This window comes from Hylobates moloch, unplaced genomic scaffold (assembly GCF_009828535.3).
Source record: "Hylobates moloch isolate HMO894 unplaced genomic scaffold, HMol_V3 SCAFFOLD_8, whole genome shotgun sequence".
NCBI classification, from domain to species: domain Eukaryota; kingdom Metazoa; phylum Chordata; class Mammalia; order Primates; family Hylobatidae; genus Hylobates; species Hylobates moloch.
Window position 1 is genome coordinate 117,260,215 of NW_026652283.1, and position 22,328 is coordinate 117,282,542.

At 39.9% G+C, this 22,328-nt stretch overlaps 1 protein-coding gene and 1 long non-coding RNA gene across 2 annotated transcripts in view; one reads left to right on the forward strand and one right to left on the reverse strand.

Moving 5' to 3' along the window:
* Nucleotides 1-9,301: 9,301 nt before the first annotated feature.
* The window catches only part of LOC131384144 (uncharacterized), a 28,558-nt gene continuing 15,531 nt past the window's right edge, over nt 9,302-22,328 (forward strand). The window contains exons 1-2 of the long non-coding RNA XR_009214711.1: nt 9,302-9,365; nt 9,609-9,676. This is a non-coding gene — a long non-coding RNA (uncharacterized LOC131384144). The remainder of the gene's footprint in view (nt 9,366-9,608; nt 9,677-22,328) is intronic.
* On the reverse strand, nt 14,415-22,031 carry LOC116473805 (beta-defensin 109). Its single transcript, XM_032162447.2, has 2 exons — nt 21,850-22,031; nt 14,415-14,762 (listed from the first exon to the last, which is right to left on the reverse strand). The coding sequence occupies exons 1-2, from the start codon at nt 21,905-21,907 to the stop codon at nt 14,557-14,559; spliced, it is 264 nt and encodes an 87-aa protein (XP_032018338.1). The 5' UTR covers nt 21,908-22,031; the 3' UTR covers nt 14,415-14,556.

Sequence of the window (22,328 nt, forward strand, 5' to 3'; positions counted from 1 at the left end):
AATATTTTCATAGCTATGTGCTAATGGATCAACAATTGATAGGGATGAAATAAAAAGTCGTAAATTTGACAGAAGCAAACATGGAAAACTACCCCTTAGAAAAGCCCGGGTGGCGGGAGTGAGGCCGCGTCTCAAGAAGAGACCATCGGAGAGTTTTAAAAACAGGGAGTGAAACAGAGGATTGTATAATATTGTTAACACTGGCCCCCGTTTCAGTGGGAAAAGGCAAATATAAGCCGTGTATCTCATGGATTCTTGCATCCATTGTTGAGGATCTGAGTTGTTGCTTCCACTTGTGGTCACGCTTTGTGTGGTGGAATTGCAGTTAGCACATTTGGTGCAAATTTTAATGCTGATGAACGTGGACATGTTCCCTGAACTAAGAGGGACAGAATTTGGGTGTGTCTGCAGGCTCCCTAGCTTAGCAGGAATGAAGATCCTGGCTCTAGGGATTTTCCCAAAATGTCTTTGACAGTAAGAAACAGGGCAGAATTTAGGCCGGGGCTGAGGCCTGGAAGTGTATAGAAACAGCCTTGGCCTCAGGGCCCATGAAATTGGGATGGTTTCAAGGAGGATGGTGGAAGGAGAGGACTGTGACCTTTCGCCCCATTTCTTTCCCTTGTCTTTTCTTGGGGCCAGGTTTGCTGAATCAGACGGCATCCTTTGCCTGATGTAAAGCGTCCTGGGGGAAGAAAGGAGCACTGCTTAGAAAGTTGCTCCACAGGGAGAAAGGAGCCATCATTTTCAGGAGAATGATCCCCATAAGGATGAGCAATCCAGATGCCGTGGCTTCACACTTGACGTTGGAGCGTCTTATTCCTGGAGTTTGAACCCGTGGATTGGTTTCCTTTAATGCTCATAACTGATTTTTAGGTGAGCCCAACCGATAACCTGTCTGTGATTCATGCTCCTCACACTGTAGTTTTGACACACGTCACACAGCGACCCTTTTCGTTTGCACCTTTGTGTGTTGCAGTAGGGTTGCTCCCAAGATTCTGTGGTTCTACGGAGCCCTGAGTTGTGCCCTGGACAACTTTCCTCAGGGTTTGATTAACTTTGATCACTGTACCTAAAGAGAAATGGACCATGAAATCTAATCAGCAAATACAGATAAGTAAGGGGCCGTTTCCCACAATCATTTCCACTGAAACACCACGTCGAGTAAATATGTCTGATTGCAGGACAGGGATTGTGCTTCAGACAAGCACCTTTCGCAGCGGAATGGATGTCCTGGAATCTCCCCAAATGCCATTTGTAAATACACCCAATGAGATTTATTTCAGGTCTTTCTGATTTTATTTTAATTGAATGCAAACACTCCTTGTTTGATTTCCTTTATTATCAATACGACTTCCTTCCAAATGACTTACATACCAGTGAATAAATTTTCCGTTTCAATTAATTGGAAATGGACACTGTGCAACTGGCAAGTCACTTTGTCTATTTCCAGCGTTATTTGGGTTCCATGAAGGGCACAATTCGTAGGGTGCGTTAAGTCCTTTCAATAACCAATGTTAAAATGAGAAGCCAGAGTAAGAAGGAAGAACACCCTTCCTATCTTCCAAATGCATTCCAGTTCCACTACTCAAGGCGGTGACAATGATCCACAGATTTCCCACATTAGCAAAATTTCACCTTCCCATGCCCACCAACAACTGACGAATGAAACACACTCCAAGAGAAAATAGTATACCCAGTCCCCTGCGATAATGTCACAGGCAAACATACACCTGAATATATCATATTCAGAAATGCACACTGAATGTCATCTGCCATAAACACAGACACACAGACAGTCCCTCCGCAGGTTCAGCTACTGCTGACTCCAAAACTCAATGTTTTCCACGTGTGGGCTCATCCTTAGACACACCCATCACTCTCCATTTGTCCCTCTTGTATAGACAGAACTCTGGTTTCCTGATTATTTTATGTAGGATTGACGGTGTACATGTTTGTGTGTGTGTGTTTGTTCATCTACCTTTGTGAGTGTGTGTATGTGTTTGTGTTTGCTAGTGGGTGTATGTGTCTGTGTGTTTGTGTTTGTGTGATTGTGCTGGGATGTACTTCCAAATATGTGCATTGGCTGATACCATCAACCTTTCAGCGATTGAAGGATAAGAAGTCGAAAGTGGACTTTCTGACTTGAGAATAGTCAACGAAGTATAGTAATTAACACAGTGTATGTTTTTCCTTAACAAGAAAGGAGAGATCCGTGGAATCAAATAGACCTTTCAGCGATAACCTTTCCATGTTCAGCCTATTGATTCTATATCCGAATGAAATTACTTCCCAGTTTGGAACAAGACATGTCGTTGGATGAAATGGGCTTGCGGAAGCTAGATACCCGAATAATAAATCATCAGGTGGTAGAAACATGCGCTGAAGTTTGACGATATATTTAATGCACAAAGTAGACTGTGAAACGCTTTCAGGAAATCCTGTAATTGCTGAGATACTAATTGATGACATCCCCTGAATTTATGATTGCAAGTAAAAAGAAATCGTCATGACATGCTATATTCAGTGGTTTTGGACGTACGACGGCAATTTAAGGAAACACGAAATAAAAAAAGTTGAGAAATCAGAAGCTTTCCAAAATAAAACCTTTGGTTCATTAAAGAAAAGATGAAAATTAAAACAACGTATCACACAGCATGGGAGATAATATTTTAATACGTATGTGATAATGGATCACCATTTGGTAGAGATGAAACAACACTTTCGAAATTTGACAAAACAAACAACCACAACTAAACAGCGAAAAAGCCCGGGTGACAGGAGTGAGGCACTGTCTCAAGAAGAAACAAAGAGAGAGATGTAAAAGCAGGGAGTTAAACAGAGGTTTTTATAACATTGTTAATACTGGCACTTGTTTCAGTGGGAAAAGGCAAAAACAAGCCTTTTATCTCATGGATTTTTGCATCGATTGTTCAGGATCTGAGATGTTAGCTCTATTTCCAGTTAGGCATTGTGTGGTGGAGTCGCAGTTACCACATTTGGTGGAAAATTTCATGCTGATGAAGGTTCTTGACCTGTTCCCTAAACTAAGAGAGAAAGAATTTGGGTGTGTCTTCAGGCCTTTTGGCTTACCAGGAATGAAGATCCTGGCTCTCAGGATTTTCTCAAAATTTTTCAGACAGTAAGAAACAGAGAAGAATTTAAGCCAGGTGCCAAGGCCTTGAGATGTAAAGGAACGGCCCTGGCCTCAGGGCCCATGAAATCAGTATGATTTTAGGGAGGACGGTAGAATGAGGGGAGTGTGACCTTTGGCCTTGTTTCTTTCCCTTGTCTTTTCATGTGCCAGGTGTGGTTAATCAGAAGGCTTCCCCTGCCTGATGGACAGAGTCCTGAAGGAACAAATGAGTACTGCTGATAAAGATGCTTGACAGGGTGTAAGGAGCCACCATTTTTGGGAGAATGATTCCCAGATGCATGAGAAATCCATATGCCATGGCTTCACACAAGATGCTGGAGGGTCTTATCTCTTTAACTGGGACCTGTGCACTGGTGTTCTGTAATGCTGATAACTGATTTTGAGGTGAGCCCAATTGATAACCTGTCTGCGTGTCATGCTCATTGCACTGTGGTTCACACACATGTCACACAGAGACACTCTGAATAAGCACATTTATATGCTTGAGCACTATTGCACCCAAGATTCTGTGATTCTACAGAGCCCTGAGTTCTGTCCTGGACATCTCTACTCTTGGGTAGGTCAACTTTGATCACTGTACCTAGTGAGAAATGGACCATGGAATCTAATCAGCAAATATACAAAAGGAAGGGGCCATTCTCCACAATTGTTTCACTCTGGGAGGTCAACTTTGATAACTGTACCTGACAAGAAATTGATCTGTGATGATCCCAAATCAAAGATTCTGTTGGTTTTTTGCCATTTGAATGAATTCTATTAACATTTAAATAGAGTTTAAAATCCGAGATTTGGCATGAAATCTAATCAGCAAATACAAAAAAGGAAGGGGCCATTCTTCAAAATCGTTTCCACTGAAAGACCACCACTGATAAACAAGTCTCATTGCAGGACAGGGATCCTACTTCCAAGATGCAGCATTCACAGCTGGATGATTGACCCAGAATCTCCTCTAATGCCATTTTTTTACACCCAAAATGCGATTTATTTCAGGGCTTTCTAATTTTATTTTAGTTGAATACACCCACTCCTGTGTTTCAGTTTCTTTCAAACAACTTTAATTAATTAAGTATCTTGCTGCATCAGCCCTTATATAACTTATGCCCACCCACTGAGACCATTACATTTACCCATCAATTACGGTATTTACCAATGAAATATCAGCATTCAATTAAGTTTTTTGTCTTAGGTTGTATCCTCTTGCATTCCTCAGGGAATTTAATGGACACAGCTTACATTGTGATTATGGAACGGCTGAAGGAGATTTACTTCTCAGTATTATGGGCAAATATGATAGGAGTGGAACCACGTTAGGATAGTGGCTAAACATTTGCCTTATTTCATGTAAAACAATGCTAGTTAACAATTGTGTGCATATTAAACAGTTTGTGTGTATGTGTGTATTTGTGTGTTTGTGTCTGGATGTGTGTGTATGTGTTGAGAAGTACTTCCAAGCATGTGCATCTGGGATATAAGACCATTCTTTCAGCGACCGAACGACGAGAAGTTAGAACTACACTTTCTGATTTGAGAATTTGCAGCAATGTTATGTAATTAACACAGCATATTCTGTGTCTTAATTAAGACGGAGAGATCAATGGAGTCAAATAGACATTCCAGAGATAATCTTCCCATTTTTGGCCAGTTAATTCCATATCACGTTTTAATGATCTGGCAGTGGGGACAAGACAAGTCTTTGCATGAAATGGTCTTGTGGAAGCAAGATATGCAGATAATAAAGCATCAAATGGGACTATTGCCTTCAATAGTGAATGTAGAAACATTCACTTAAGTTTGATGAAATTCTCAATGCCCAAAATAGATTGTGAAACACTTTCAAGAAAACACGCTATAACCCAGAGACTACTTGATGGTATCCATCAAACTTATTACTGCAAGAAAAGGGAAATATTCATGGCATTTTTAATTCAAGGGTTTCTTGTATATGACAGCATTTTTTAAAAAGTCAAAATCAGAAAAGCTTGACAAATTGGAAGATATCTATGTTAAAACCTTTTGTTCCTTAAAGGAACGATGAAAATAATTGCAATGTAACACACGGCATGTGAGATAATGTTTTAATTTAATACATACCTAAAAATGCCTTAAAATTCAATAGAAATAAAATAAAAACTTCTAAAACTTGACAAAAGGAAACAACAAAAATTACACACTGGAAAAGCCTGGCTGACTGGAGTGACATCCTTTCTCAAGAAGGAACAAACAAACACACAAACAAGCAAAGGATTCTACAAGCAGGGAATCAAACAGATACTTGTACACCATTCTTCCTACTAGCACTCTTCATAGTAGGAAAAGGCAAAAACAACCCAAATGTGTGATGAATTACTTCATCAGTTTTGTAGGATCTGAAATACTGCCTCAATTTTCAGTTACTCATTGTGGAGAGAACCTGCAGTTACCACATTTGTTCTAAAATTTTATGCTGATGAAGGTAAACCTGTCCCGCATTCTCAGAGGGACAGAATTCTGGGGTTTCTCCAGGTTCCTTGGCTTACCAGGAATGAAGATCCGGGCTGTATAGACGTTTTTCAAAAGTATGTACATATGTATGTATGTATGTATGTATGTATGCATGTATGTATGTATTTCGTCTTTTTAAATTTAAAAAATACAGGATACATGTGCAGAACGTGCAGGTTTGTTATATAGGTATCTTTTGCCATGGTGGTTCATTGCACCTATTGACTTATCCTGTAAGTTTCCTTCCCTCACCCCCAGCCCGCAATGGGCCGTGTTTTGTGTTGTTCCCCTCACTGTGTCCTTGTTTTCTCATTGTTTAACTTTCACTTATTAGTGAGAACATGCAGTGTTTGTCTTTTTTGTTCCTGTGTTAGTTTCATCAGTATGATGGCTTCCAGCTTCATCCATGTGCTTGCAAAAGACATGATCTCATTCGTTTTTATGACTGCATAGTATTTTATGGTGTGTATGTACCACATTTTCTTTATCCAGTCTAGCACTGAAGGGCATTTGGGTTAGTTTCATGTCTTTGCTATTATATATAGTGCTGCAATAAACATACATGTGCATGTGTCTTTATAGTGGAATGATTTATATTCCTTTGGGTAAATAGCCAGTAATGGGATTGCTGGGTCTAATGGTATTTCTGGTTCTAGATCCTTGAGGAATCTCTATACTGTCTTCCATAATGGTTGAACTAATTTACAGTTTCACCAACAATGTAAAAGCGTTCCTCTTTCTTCTCAGCCTCACCAGCATCTGTTGTTTCTTAACTTTTTAATAATCACCATTCTGATGGGTGTGAGATGGTATCTCACTGTAATTTTGATTTTCATTTCTCTGATGATAAGTGTTGTTGAGCTTTTTAAAAATATATTTCTTAGTTGCATAAATGTCTTCTTTTGATAAGTTTCTGTTCATATCTTTTGCTCACTTTTGATGGGGTTGTTCGGCATTGTTTGTTTCTTTGCTTAAAAATATGTTTTGTTTTGGCTTTTTTTTGAGACGGAGTCTCGCTCTGTCACCCAGGCTGGAGTGCAGTGGCGCTATCTTGGCTCACTGCAAGCTCCGCCTCCCGGGTTCACGCCATTCTCCTGTCTCAGCCTCCGGAGTAGCTGGGACTACAGGCGCCCACCACCGCGCCCGGCTAATTTTTTGTATTTTTAGAAGAGACGGGGTTTCACCGTGGTCTCTCGATCTCTTGACCTCGTGATCCACCCGCCTCGGCCTCCCAAAGTGCTAGGATTACAGGCGTGAGCCACCGCGCCCGTACCTGCTTGTAAATATGTTTAAGTTCCTTGTCAACTTTGGTTATTAGACCTTTGTCAGATGGGCAGATTGCAATAATTTTCTCCCATTCTGTAGGTTGCTTTTTCAGGCTGATGATAGTTTCTTTGCTGTGCAGAAGGTCTTTAGTTTAATTAGATCCAATTTGTCAATTTTGGCTTTTGTTGCAATTGCTTTAGGCATTTTTGTCATGAAGTCTTTGCCCATGCCTATGTCCTGAATGGTATTGCCTAAGTTTTCTTCTAAGGTTTTTATGGTTTTGGATTTTACAATTAAGTCTTTAATCCATCTTGAGTTAATTTTTGTATAAGGTGTAAGGAAGGTGTCCAGTTTTGGTTTTCTGCCTATGGCAAGCCAGTTTACCCAGCAGCATTTACTGAATAGGAGATCCTTTCTCCCTTGCCTGTTTTCGTCAGGTTTGTCAAAGATCATATGGTCGTAGATGTGTGGTGTTATTTCTGAGGTCTTTGTTATGCTCCATTGGTCTGTATGTCTGTTTTGGCAGCAGTAGCATGCTGCTTTGGTTACTGTAGCCTTCTAATATGGTTTAAAGTTAGGTAGCATAATGCCTCCAGCTTTGTTATTTTTGCTTACAGTTGTCTTGGCTATACGGAGTATTCTTTGATTCCATATGAAATTTAAAATAGTTCTTTCTAATTCTGTGAAAAATTTCAATGGTAGTTTGATGGGTATAGCATTGAATCTATAAATTAGTTTGGGCAGTATGGCCATTTTCACAATATTGATTCTTCCTATTCATGAGGATGGAATGTTTTTCCATTCGTTTGTGTCATCTCTTATTTCCTTGCGCAGTGGTTTGCAGTTGTCCTTGAAGAGGTCCTTCACATCCCCTGTACTCCTAGCTGTATTCCTAGGTATTTTATTCTCTTTGTAGAAATTGTGAATGGGAGTTCATTCTTGATTTGGCTCTCTGCTTGACTATTGTTGGTGTAAAGGAATGCTTTTGATTTTTGCACAATGATTTAATATCTTGAGACCTTGGTGAAGTTGCTTATCAGTTCAAGAAGTTTTTGAATTGAGATGATAGGGTTTTCTAAATATAAAGTCATGTCATCTGCAAACAGAGACAACTTGACTTTCTCTCTTCCTATTTGAATACCTTTATTTCTTTCTCTTGCCTGATAGCCGTGATGAGAACTTGCAATACTATGTTGAATAGAAGTGGTTACAGAGGACATCCTTGTCTTGTACCAGTTTTCAAAGGGAATGCTTCCAGCTTTTGCCTATTCAATATGATGTTGGCTGTGGGTTTGTTATAAATAGCTCTTATTATTTTGAGATATGTTCCATCATTACCTAGTTTATTGAGAGTTTTTAACATGAAGGGACACTGAATTTTATCAAAGGCATTTTTGCATCTATTGAAATAATTGTCTGGTTTTTGTCTTTGGTTCTGTTTATGTGATCAATTACATTTATTGATTTGTGTATGTTGAACCATCCTTTCATCCCAAAGATGCAGCTGACTTGATTGTGGTAGATAAGCTTTTTGATGTGCTGCTGGATTCTGTTTGCTAGTATTTTATTAAGCATTTTTGCATAGATGTTCATCAGGGGTATTGGCCTGGATTGAGCAGGTGTGTGTGTGTGTGTGTGTGTGTGTGTGTGTGTGTTTCTACCTTGGTTTGCCAGTAGGTTGATGTGTGAGTGTGTGTGACTAGTGTGTGTGTATGTGTGTGTGTGTGTGAATGTGTGACAGAGAGCCAAACTAGGGCAGAGGAAGTTCCCTGGCCTGCCATGAAACTAAATGTTCTGAATTCAAGATACCAAGAGAGGCATGAGACCCACGGTAGAAACTTCATGATGTGGCCAGGTTTCGGGGGTTTCTGGGAGTTGCCAGTGGGCATGTCTCAGGCTTGCTCCCACTGAAAGTCCATGTCTTCTCTCTAAATGGCAGATGGCTCTGTATAGAGACAGGCAACTGAGAGCATGATGTAAGGGTTCTACCTCATACTCACTAGGAAACAAAACAGTTTTCATCATCTCTCACTCCATTCCCATTGTACTCTATAGACATAGGGGTCAGTTACCTGAAATATTAGCATAGCTGAAGTCCTCAGACCAAATTAGATGTCCTACCTTCTCATGTGGATCAGATCCTAAAAAAAAAACTGCTTCCTGTGGTCATTATCTTTTATCACAGGCCATTTCCAATCCAGAGGAAGACCTTCTAGAAGAGGTGATGGGTGTGAGAGTGCTGACATACTATGTGAAGCTACTATTTGGAGTTGGACACGAGTGCATATGAACTTGTGCCACCGCGTGAATGTGAGCTGGATGACAAATAGAGATTTGGACTTGTGATAATTGGCCTCTGTGTCATTGTGTGGAAGAGTGACTGGTCCCTTTATTTCCTGTAGCTTGACTACCACGCGAATGAATCCACTCAAATGTTGGCAAGTGGAGCAGAGTCCCAGGACAGGTAAGGCACTTTCCCTGCTTTTTCTTAAGATCAATCCCCATGCCTAGAAATTAATGTCTCATCCCACACAATCCTTAGAGAGTGCATTCTGCAGGATGAGTGAAAAGGCATTTACGATTCTTGGGGGCAGATGTTCTGCAGTTGGCCTGTGCTAGTTCATGTCTTTCTGCAGATCACATCCTTAACCTCTAGAGAGTCTTGTAGGACCAGAGCCTTACCTTTCCCCATCCGCAATCTTTACAGGTACAGAAACACCCCCAGTTCAAGGATCTTCACACCTGGATTTAGGCCTACTCCTGCAATTACCCTAGGTAAGTTTCCTAGTTCTTAATGGCAAAGTTTGGACAATGCTGTTCAAACTCCAGGCAACATGCAACATCTAGGGAATGTGCTTTTAGGTAGGGTCAGCATAGTATCCCATTCTGGGAGACATTTTTATTTTAAAATTGTAGAGGGTGATGCTGCTTGTGGCTCTCTCCCAATCAGCACCATTTGCAGCCTCTTTTGAAGACAGAGAACTGAGGGCTGTCCTTCGAATGGAGCAGTGTGATTCCAAAAAAAGAGATGCTCCTTGTGGTCCTGGGACCAAGGATAGGACTCCAGTTGAGCTGGTGGAAGAGGTCCTCATCCTAGCCCAACGGAGAGCCCTGCAGCTGAGCTTGGGCGATGTGGTCCACGTGTTTGTTTCTGAGTGTGTCCTGAGGTTGCCGGATGGCTTGCATTTCCCTATGCAGATCCAATGCATCTTTTGCTTTTTTGCTTCTACAACCTGGAAGTTATATGTTCAAGATGGAGCCATCTCAGCCATGACAACAGAGAATGTACCACTCTCACGTGAGAAAGAGGTGTAGGCAGTGCTCCTGTATCACCAGCCCTTGATGAGACCCTGAGGAAACCACATGATGGAGATCAGCCCTTCTCTCCTATAAGGAACTCATTCTATGAAAGAGCAATTGCTGGCTGCAAGAGCTGTCTCTGGGACAGCTGTTCATATCTATATCTGCAGGGTAACCCTCATAGTCATATGCAGTCATATCCATAGTCATATCTGGAGTCAGACTCCAGTTTGACTGAGTGAATGGAGAAACTACACATTTATTACTGAATAATAACATTAATAAACCATCTTAATGATAGTAATAATAAACATATTGATGAGCATTAACAGGAATGATGATGATTATTATGATCTAACATCCATAATTAATAATTTTAATATTGATAATAATACTAACCCTGTGGACTTGGGACCTAAAGAGCAGTTTCCCCTGACAATTATCCCATATTTGGCCACATGGGGTAATATTGAGTTCCAGAAGGCAAAGATTAACATTCAGAAAAATAGGAAAAACAACCTGCAGGTAGGCATGTGCACACATGGGGACTCTATGGAAATCTCAGGTGTCTCAGCCTATGAATAAATACTAAAGTGACTCTTGTTCTGCATCTCCATGCTAACAAACATGCACCAGCTCTCAGGAGGTAGGACAGCTGGCTGATGGGGCAAGACTTCTTGAAAACATGGCAGGAGTCAAAAATCACACATGCTGCCCAGCAGCAGAGCTCATGACAAGCAGTAAACCCCAGCAAAAGGACCTGGCTACCCTTCTGCCATCTGCTCTCCCATGGCCTCTCTTGACTGGTACATCTAGGCACTGGCATAACCTTCACTGGCTGTAGGAGGGCACAATCCTCAGTATTCTCCCATCTGCAAGAAAGACAGAAATTAACTGAATGCCATGGCTTCTGGGTATCCTTAATGGGCTTAGCATATTTTGCATTTACTTTAACAGGCCAGTTATCCAGGCAGTGACTTTCAGTACAGCTACAGTCACCTCTGGACACCTGTGGAGACTTTAAAAATTTCCAGAAGGTCAGGAATTTTTGGAGACTTTTCTCATGGTTACATTGCCTGCAAAGGTGAATCAATAAGCTTCTGAACTGACTTAGAAAATGTTTTAGAGACTCTTGTGAGCAGATAGACCCTCTCCTGCCACTCCAGATAGATGTTTCTGGGTCACACACACCTGATGTAACAACATCTCATTATCTCAGATGGGTAACAGAAAGCAATTTAGGACCTATCCCAGTGTGGATGAGGGATACTGAGTTTGCTTAGAAAAATGTTAGATAGACTAGAAAGCCCATTCTGAGGCTCAAAAGCCTGCACATAGATTTGCTGGCACATAACGCGTATGTATAAATTCTTTGTCAGCCCATTAGAAGATCAGGATGTACTTCATCAGCATACCATGCTGGTATGAAGAGATTCTTGCCTCCAAAGGGACTCAGAATATTTCAGGGAACCTGTATTAGTCCATTTTTACACAGTTGTAAAGACACTACCCCACACTGGGTAGTTTACAAAGGAAAGATGTTTAATTAATTCACAGTTCTGCATCACTAGGGAGGCCTCAGGGAACTTACAGTCATGGTGGAAGGCAAGACAGAAGCAGGCACTGTTTTTCACAAGGTGGCAGAAGAGGGAAGTGAGTGCACAGAAAAAAAAAACCTCCTACTTTAAAAGCATCAGATCTCCTAAAAATTCACTTACTATCATGAGGATAGCATGAAGTAAACTTCTTCAACACATGGCAATTACAGGTCCCTGTGTCGATATGTGGGGATAATTTGAGATGAGGTTTGGGTGGGCACACAGAGCCAAACCATATTATTCTGCTCCTGGCACCTCCCAAATCTCGTGTCTTTTATATATATTTCAAAACCAACCATGCTTTCCCAACAGTCTCCCAAAGTCTTAACTGATTCCAGCATAACTCAAAACTCCAAGTCCAAAGTCTTATTTGAGACAAGTCCCTTCTGCCTATCAGCCTATAAAATTAAAAAAAAAAGTTAGTTACATCAACAATGGGGACCTCATGACCCTGACCTGTGCCCTATCCTACTGTGGCTCAACTGATATCCAAGATGCAAGACAAAGTCCTTTTTACTCTTTCCTCTAATCTCCTCTAGCAGAAGGAAGGGGTCTTTTTTTGAGCTTCAAGCTGTGCTGCCTGTGGTTAGGGAAGTGGTAATGCAAGTACTCCTTTAGCTGTCCTGGCTGGTGTCTCAGTAGGTTTTATGGCCGCTCACCTCAGTACCCTGGCTCTGAGCACAGTACTATTGTGTCTGCAGTAGTGTATGAGATGGAAAATAAGTCTCCATTCTCCAAGACCCTTCTTGAGCATCAAGGCTGCCTGATTGTTGGGATATAGCTACAGACTTTCCTCACTGAGCCTAGCATGCACATGTTCCTCTGCTGGAAAAAAGACGAAAACAAACAAACCACCAAACAACTTCCCACAAGTGGAATGTTCTGGGACTCAAGGCCATCTAGATTATTTTGTCTCCAGGGTGCTCTCTTGATGTGGTGCGCTTCCTCTTTCCTCAGAGTAGGAGTCCCTGAAATTCAGATTACTGCGTATGCTGCTGCATCTTCTCTGGGTCTAGGTACCCCGTGGGGCTGCCACACACCAGACTGGTGCTCAAGAATGTCTGCAATGGATCCAGTGATGTAGTCTGTCCTCAAGTCTCACAGCAGTGTGTATCAGCAGCTGATCAGATGGGAATGGCAGGGGAGTGATGTAGACTCTGAGAGATTCCTTGGTTATAAATAGTCCTAGTGTGTTGTGTGTTGGATTTCTCAAATGCCAGTTGTAGTAGTAATGAACTCATCACATGGACAGACCCAGGGCCTCCTGGTTAGCCGGAATGATGCAAGCAATGGTAACAGTTGTGGTCACTCACAACTATTCTCCTTCCTGGGTGCTATGTTATTCTCCCTGCAGATGCTGTAATGGACTGTCAGTAGGCCTTCAGCCAGGAGGTGGTGCTTCCAAAAGACTGCCAGCTGTGGTGGTAGTGGTGAGATTTAGACTTGCCTTATCTTACCCATGGGAGGCACTCTGGTGTCTCAGGAAATAGGTGGAGCCATAGAGCTTCTAAAAGTTTCTTCTGTTATTTGTGTTAATCTACCAGGGTAGGTGGTTGAGCAAAGCCAGGTGGGAACTAGGTCAGGTAAGGTGATGCTCTGGCTCTCTACGTGTGGGACAAGCAGTGGCTCCTGTGGGAACTGGAAGGCAGTTCTTGGGCCACTGGGGTAATTTTCCAGAGAGAAGTGAAGCTGTCTCTGCCTCTGTACAAGGACAGTCCATATGAAGAATGGGGAGTAGCAGCTTGGTAGTAAGCCCCATCCAGCTCCCACACACTCGGCAAGGCAGGTCTCACACCCACAGTGTTCCACTGGGAGTAGCCAACTAAGTTTCAAGAAGTCTGAGCTCAGAACTCAAAACTGACCCATACCATAAGCCTCTCATATGGAGAGAGCAACTGCAACCTTCAGGCCACACCCTTCCCAATCCACCTGCAGAGCAGGGGCCCCCAGCTCCTGGGCTTGCTGCTGCAGCACACTTCCCACTCACCTCTCAGTTCTGGCCTGGGGAGTTTGTCCCCAGCCAAGATTATATCAAACATTTCAGTTGGGAGGTTCTCTCAACCTGTGACCACCATCTGAGTTAGCTGGCAGACTTCTAGGAGGTCCTCTCTGAGGAAGAATCAGAAATGGCTTCCCTCCATCCTGCCAGAAACTGTGAATGTGCTGGAGATTCAAAGCACATCCCAATGCCACTCCTCATATACTCACCACTCTTCCCTAAATCAGCTCCAGCGCTGAGTAGGGTTAAGGCCTTCCCTCATGGCCTGGATTGATAGGTTTCCCAGTGGAAGGGTATATCTTAGAGTCAGTTTACCCCCCCTCTCACACCCTGGAAACTTACAATTTTCTGCCTAGCTTATGGTGTAAGCTGCATCCTACTGCTTCTTTCAAATGGTCTTTGGCTTATTTCAATTTTCCTGTTAAATTCCTGTGGTGCTGCTTGAAAGACAGTTCACAGTGTGAATCTCTACACACCATTTTGTCTTTCCAAGTGCAAGAGGCAGGCTAACAATGCCTTCAATCCACCCTCTTGGAAAACAAAAGTAACAGTTTTCTCATTTTTTAAAGTTTTGTTAAGATCTTTTAACGACTCACAAAGAAATAGTACTTGGGTATATTTGAAATTAGTATTTATTCATTTATGTTGATAAGTGAAAATGCAAGATGTTATCAAGATGGAAGTACTTAATATGTATATTTTAATATTCTTAGATGCAAATAACTTCACTTTTAGTGTATTTTTATTTTATCTCAGTTTCATTTCAACTTAGGTTTAAGGGGTTCTTGATAATCTGACATGATAAGTGGTGTTGGAATTGGCATTAAAATCCACCATGCTCTACAGCACTTCATCCTTCTTCGGCAGGAACCAATTTGATCTTCTACTACTTTGCAGACATCTCTTCTGCAAACACCAGACAAATTGAGACAATGACCTTCTGCAGCACCCAAACCACCTCTTCCTGCAGGAAAGAAAATCCAGTGAGATAGTTAGTCCACTAATGGAATGTAAATCCATAAACACTCTTAAGTAACAGAATAAATTTAGTATGAGCATTTTTATGTGGGAGCTCTTGAAATGGTTGCTGCTCATATGTCAGAGACACATGCAGATTAAGAAAGGTAGCAGTTCCAGTCCTTGTTTGGCCCAACAGTCACTGCATTTTTGGTGGGGAAAAGGGATGTAGGAGGAGATGGTACATCTTCATTTTTTTTCTCTGGGTTTTCTGTCAGAAAGTGCTGTTGCTTACTCCAGTGGCAAAAAATGCCAGTGTCTTCTGCCAGAGTGGGTTACTGAGGGCCATGGTGGTTCCACCTTGTGGCTGATACAGATAGTCCCTTTCTGCTTTTGTTTCTAGCCAAAAAAGATGTTTCTGGCGTCTCAGGTATGCTGATTTCAGCAGCTGTTTTTTCTATATTGCCATTCTTTTTTTTTTTCTTTCACTCTCTCTTTCTCTCTCTTTTTTTTTTTTTTTTTGGCTTCACTGTGTTGCCATAGTTTCTTAAATGGTCCCTTGAACCCTCCCAGGGCTATTTTGGGTTTGTACATAGCTATCTATATATTTTTTTCTTGGGGGGAGGTTGTAGAGCTAAAGGCTGGTATATCCTGCTCCTGCTCCCTCAAGTGACGTTACTCCCCCAAGCTAATATTTCAGGCTTTCAATTTATTCATGCTCTCATCTGTTCAAACATAAGTAGAAATTACTTTTTCTCTCCACATTTAGGTTTGATCTATCTACTTTAATTGCTAATAGTGTCTTAGTCGTAGAATAGATTAGTTAGAAAAAAGTATGTTTTTGACATTATAAATGATTCTTTCAATTTGTGTCTAAAAGTGGAAAATGCTAGAAAGCTTAACATTTATTATTGTATTCAGACCAGTATTTCCTCCAGATGACCTTTATTACAACAAAGATAATTTAATGAAGATGTCTCTAATGGTAAAGCTGATGGCTTTGTGCTATTACAATATCCTTAAAATAAAGTGACGGTCTGGTGGAAAGAACAACTAAAGCAAGGATTAGGAAAAAAGCAGTTAATACCTTCATTTTGATCTCCTCTGCATTAAGAGTTTTCATTGTGTTAAAGATTTATTATACATTAACTAATTTAATGTTCATTTAATAATAAATGGATCCTATTAAATGATTTTTAAAATTATAAAATCACATTACTTTTATTCACATCTGTCTACTGATGCCATTCCTAGATGAGAATGGTATAACATTATTTTATTTTTTTCATTTTGCCGCATCTTTATTTACTTAGGTTTATGCTGTATCAAAAAATGTATGTGTGGGAGTAATCGGTGACTCAGGAATGCATGAGGAGGAGGTTTAAGCTCTTTAACCTTGAAAAATTAAAATTAGCAACATAATATTGAAATACATACATAACATTCAAGTGGTACTTTCAAAATAATGTATATTTCCTCTGTTTATTTGTAGCTTTTAAGCCCAGCTAGAAGCATTCTATTTCCTTTAGGCACCATAAGTCTGAAAGTCTGTAGTGAAAACTACAAGTAGTAAATGATGTTAATTCATGTGCTCCCACCTGTGGAAGAATTGAAATGTCTTAGATAAAAAAAGATGGTGCAATTGGTGTACAAAGTATCTAGAATATAATTTGGTGCTGGTTTTTCTGTTTCTATAGCAGAATAACATATATAATATACCCATTTCATCAAGTTATTTAAAAATGCCTTTGAACGGGGAGAATTGAAAATAATACTGTGAATCCTGGTAAATATTTAAAAATAATGAGAAGAATATTGCCTTTACAAAGTCAAAATTTGTCTGAATACAACCCATGTAGCAATTTCATAGCAAAACACTTCCTTCAATGCTATTAAAATCAGAAGGAAAAGAAGAATACCCACTGTCAATGTTGTATTAATATCGTTCTAAAAGTTTTGGACAATGAAATAAGTTGTAAGAAGAGAAGTCAGGGGAGACTTGAGCCCATTGTTTTTCCTCTCCTTCTATACCTCCCAAAATACCATTGGAATGTTGTAACATTTTGAAGAATCTATAGTAGTGTCCCAAATCATAGAATGGTATGAATACATCTGAATCTGAGATATCTCCAAAAGATACAAAATAAGTGTGATTAGAATGAAAGAAAGATTTAGGCTTTTGGCCATGACTGCAAGTTAGCTGCTCTCAAATAACTGCTGCTATCGAACAAATACATTTTAGAGGATCTCTGTGAAACATTTCTATTGTTGAAAATGGTTAGGCAAGTTCTTAAAATATCTCCTCTTTCAAACACAAAACTAGTCTGTGAACTGGAGCTTGAGCACTGGGCACTTTGTATTGGCTAGCTGACAGAGGGGGGTGAGGGTTTCCCAGATCTTCTGGGAAGATCTGCTATTATCAGCAATGCTAATGGTGGTACTACTGATCTTGGGCCATCAGAAATTCCAGTTCGTTAATCCTGGAACTTCTATATTCAGATAAAGCATTGAGTCAGTTTCACAGAGGAAGTTTGGATAATAGCATTCTCATTTCAGACCGTAGAATGATGGCACATTAAGGATGAGAAAAGAGTTCAGTATTAAAAATGATTAGGTAAGCAAGACACCATGAATAAAAGTTAATGAAATGAATAGCACATTTAAACCCTTGAAAACTAAATGTATTGAAATTGTCACTGTGCGGAAATAATTAAGCAGCTGTGTATCGATTGTTTAAAGAAACAATCTACTATTACAAAGACGTAAAAACAATAGTAAAACAATATAGGTGATAGAGAAAATGGGCAGGTCTGGCTGGGCGTGGTGGCTTATGCCTGTAATCGCAGCACTTTGTGAGGCCGAGGCGGGTGGATCACGAGGTCAGAAGTTCAAGACCAGCGTGCCCAAGATGGTGAAAAGTTGTCTCTACTAAAAAAAGAAGTGTATATATATATAAATTAGCTGAGCATGGTGGTGGGCACCTATACTCCCAGCTACTCAGGAGGCTGAGGCAGGAGAATCACTTGAACCCGGGAGGTGGAGGTTGCAGTGAGCCAAGATCGCACCACTGCACTCCAGCCTGTGCAACGGAGTGAGACTCTGTCTCCAAAAAAAAAAAAAAGGCAAGTCTGAATTAAAAAAATTTTAAAAATAAATGCAAGTTATTAATGATAGATATAGGTAACAGGATAATTAGTAAAGAAAAAATGTTTAAATGATATATCCAGAATGTAGCATGTAAACACAAGGTCTAACATTTATTTAATTCAAATATGCGGGGAGAAAAGTGTAAGAGGATTCACCATTTCAAGAGATTCTCAAAAAGAAATTAGGAAAAAGTATAAATCCATTGATTCAAAGAATATATTTCTAGCAGATGATATAAAAATAAATTCACATTAGTTAAATTATAAAACATTAAAACCAAACACCAGACCATACAAACATTGAAAAAAGGACAATTTATAATGAAATAATATTTATCTGAATATTATAGTGAAGCAAAAACTAAAAATGAGTAAACTAGTATCAACAAATGTTGAGAGAAAATAACTGTTAATATAGAATTGGGTACTCAGTAATGCTGTCTTTTAAGAACAAAAATAACAATATGAAATTGACAGATAAAAACTAAAATTGTTCACTACCAAGAGATCTGCAGCAAATAAAATTTCAAAGGCTATATATCAGGAAGAAAGAATTTAACCCAAAAGCTGATCTCAGAGTCAACTTTGAATTCCATGAATATCACTAAACTGATGATAATAGTAATACTCTCTGGCATGGGGGGATTCTGAAAAGAAGTGAACTTTTACTTTTATTTAGAATTTAGAAAGTTATAGAAAAATGCCCTTGCCCTGACAAAGAGAATAATCTGGATAATCTATAGATCATAGATTTCATTTTAAAAGACAGAGCTGAGGTCCCAAAAAAAGCTAATTAACTTAAATTCAGACTGATGAAGCCCTACTGAAAAAAGAACGGATCCACAGATGCTTTGTGTGTACATGAGTTGCAGGAGCAGAAGCAGGAGGCAGCTGCCCTTGATGGAGAAAAGAAGGAAACAAGTAAACCTCAAGCAAATGTTGAAAGGCTGAGTGTGGACTTGTGATAGTTTAGCGTCAGTAGGGGCCCAAACACACTCACTCTCACTCACTAATGCTTTAATGCTTTTCTCTTGCTTTCTTTCTTTCTTTCTTTCTTTCTTTCTTTCTTTCTTTCTTTCTTTCTTTCTTTCTTTTTCTTTTTTCTTTCTATCTTCTTTCTTTCTTTTCTTCCTTTCTTTCTCTTTTTCTTTCTTTCCTTTCTTTCTTTCTTTCTTTCTTTCTTCCTGCCTTCCTTTCTTTCTTTCTTTTTCTTTCATTCTTTCCTTTCTTCCTTTCTTTCTCTTTCTTTTTTTCTTTCTTTCCTTTCTTTCTCTTTCCTTCTTCCTTTCTTCCTTTGCTTCTTTCTTTCTCTTTCTTTCTTTCTTTCTTCTTTCTTTCTTTCTTTCTTTCTCTTTCTTTTTCTTCTTTTTGTTTTTTCTTGACAGAGTCTCACTCTGTCACCCAGGCTAGAGTGCAATGGCACGATCTTGGCTCACTGCAACCTCCGCCTCCAGGGTTCAAGTGATTCTCCTGCCTCAGCCTCCCAAGTAGCTGGGACTACAGGTGCGTGCCACCACATCCGGCTAATTTTTTTGTATTTAGTAGAGGCAGAGTTTCACCGTGTTAGCCACTGACCTCGTGATCTGCCCGCCTCAGCCTCCTAAAGTGCTGGGATTACAGGCGTGAGCCACCACGCCTGGCCCCACTAATGCTTTTTTCCTGACCTATCTTGTGTGCTCCTAGGTAAGATCAGATGGAGAGCGGGAGAACTACATGAGACACTTTTGAGGGACAGGCATGTAGGAACTGCTGCAATTTGAGGTCAGAGCAAGATAAAGGTCTCACTGTGAGAATCGTGGAAAATCCTCTGTTACTGGGGAGTGGGTTGGGGAGCTGAGAGAATCCCCCCTTCACTCTCTTTTCTCACAGGTGCATAAGAAGAGAGGCCTGATGAGATCTGAAGGCAGGGCAGGGCAGGTAGCTGAGAGAAGTAGATTGTCTGGTCTTTCACTGAGTGTGAGGCAGCTACTGCTCAAGTTTGGGCAAGGGATGGGAGCCCTGAGAGATTCTTGAGGTACAGAGATAGAGGCTTGCTTAGGATGAAAGTGAACAGGAAAGCTAAGAGAGGCTCCAATGCTGACCATGGCACTCTGCAAGAAGAGAAAATCTGTATGTAGAGGTTTCTGAGGGAAAATTGTGAGTTCAGTTTTGGATATATATTACTTTTGAAATTAAGTGTCCAATTAGATATACCAGTTATGCAATTGGATAATTTATTATAAGCCTGGAGTTCAAAAGGACGTCCAAAAGGATAATTTAAAAGGATGAGATTTGCTGAGCCCTTCCAAAGAGTGTGTGGTGAGGAAGAAGAGAAGAGGACCAGGAACTGAGCTCTGGAGCTCTGCAATAGGAGGTGTGATGCAAAAAGATGAGGAAGAAACAAAGGAAGCCAAAGTGGTAGCTCCAGTGAGATAGGCTGAGAATCAAGTGAATGTGCTGTCCTCGAAGCCAAGTGAAGAAAGTATACTGTGAAGAAGGAAGTGATTATTTGTGTCAAATGCTGCTAATGGGCCAATTAAAGTTGTAGTGAAAAATGATCATTGGATCTAGCAATACGGAGGTTATTCGTCACTTTGACAAAAGTGGTGTCAATAGCATGGTCAAAAAAGGGGGAGAGAGCCTGATTGGGATATATTTAAGAAACAATGAGAGGAGAGGAATTGAAGACAGAGAGTGTGGACAACTATTTTAAGATGTTTTGCTGAAAAGTAGAGCAAAAAATGGGATGACAGCTGGCATCAGAAGAAAAGCAAGGACATTCTTTTTCTTAGATCAGAAAAACAACAGCATGTTTGTACGCTGATGGTAATAATTTACTAGCATCAAAAATGATGACACAGTCATGATACAGTGAACTGCAACAGGAAAATCCCCAAGTACACAGCGAAGAGGGAATATAATACACAAATTTAAAAATTATTTGAATCTCTGAAACATCTGTTTTGATATTAACCTTTCTTTCCTGCAATACTTATTTTAAGCATGTTCTCATTTTCTCTTGTTCAGTGTTGCCAGGTTATTACAAAGTGTATTAGGCTTTTTGAAAAACATTTTTTAAAATACTAGCTTTTTCTCATTTGTTTCATTAATTTATATTTTGTATTTATAATTTTCCCTTTATCTTCTTTAGGTTTATTTTGCTGTTTTTTTTTCCAAAAGCCCCCAAAATGCATGTTTAGCCCATTACATTTTAGCCATTTTTGTATTGAAAGTTATATTACCCATTTCTGTGTGGTTACCTGTATATACCATGAGCAGCACTTCCTTATGTCTTTGCTCCTTATTAATTCACTTGTCTGAATTTCCTTTAACTCTGCTTTCTAGTCCTCAGTTTCACTTTGGAAATCATTTTTTATTCATAACCACATAAAACATAATTTATTTTGAAAAGTCTCTTATATAATTTTCACTTATTCTAGGATTATAATTTTTCTGCTTGTCTCTTCAAAAAAAACTTTCAGATTTGTGAACACTCATTTAGCAGTAGCTCCTATTGATAGGATTCCATCCATCTCTTTTGACCTAGTAAGTGAATATAATAATAGATACCATAGAAATTCAATCCTGTCAGATTTAACTGCCTGCATATAAATTTCTGTGTCCCACAAAGGCATCTCATTGAGGTCACATTCTGTTGTATCCTTACTTTGTATCTTGAGATGCCTTGGTGGGGCATCAAAATGTATATGTAGGCAGTTTGATCTGACAGGATTGAATTTCAGCAGCATCCATTATTATATCCACTCACTAGGTCAAAAGACATGGATGGAATCTTATCAACAGGAGCTACTGCTAAATGAGTCTCTTTTCTATTTTTCCCTATTACAATCCTAGTGAAGCTGTAAATATTAGGTTCTTGAACCCACAGGACTGATTCTAGGATCTTGTCTGGCCAGGGATATAGCCTGCTAATCTGCAGAACCTCATAGTAATCAGCTACCAACTTACCTGGGGATAAGAGAATTGAAAAAAGCAGGAGAATAAGGAGAAGCAAATGTAGTCTCATGGCTGAAGGGCCAGCATCAATGTGGGCTGAGCCTGGAGTCTCTGGGCGTCGAGTGTCTGGGCCTTTTTATGAAGCTCTCTGAGTCTGCGATTTGTCCTTGGTTAGTAGAGCCTAACAAAAAGAGAATAACTAAATCTCCCACAGGAAACTTCCAGGGACACACAAGTACATAAATGTGGTTATATCTCAATGGATGAGAAAGCAGGTGGATGCTATTTATTTCCCAAAGATTCAGGATGTCTTTATTGTCGCCTGCTTTCTTTATTATTTTCGACATGCACAAGCAATAATCATTGATCTGACTTTATACATCTACTGTTTGCCAGGCAGTATAGTAGGAACTGAAGCAAAATTGTTATACACTAACAGTACATAATTAATGGATATAGTTTGGCAAGTTTGCGCATATATATTACTCTTG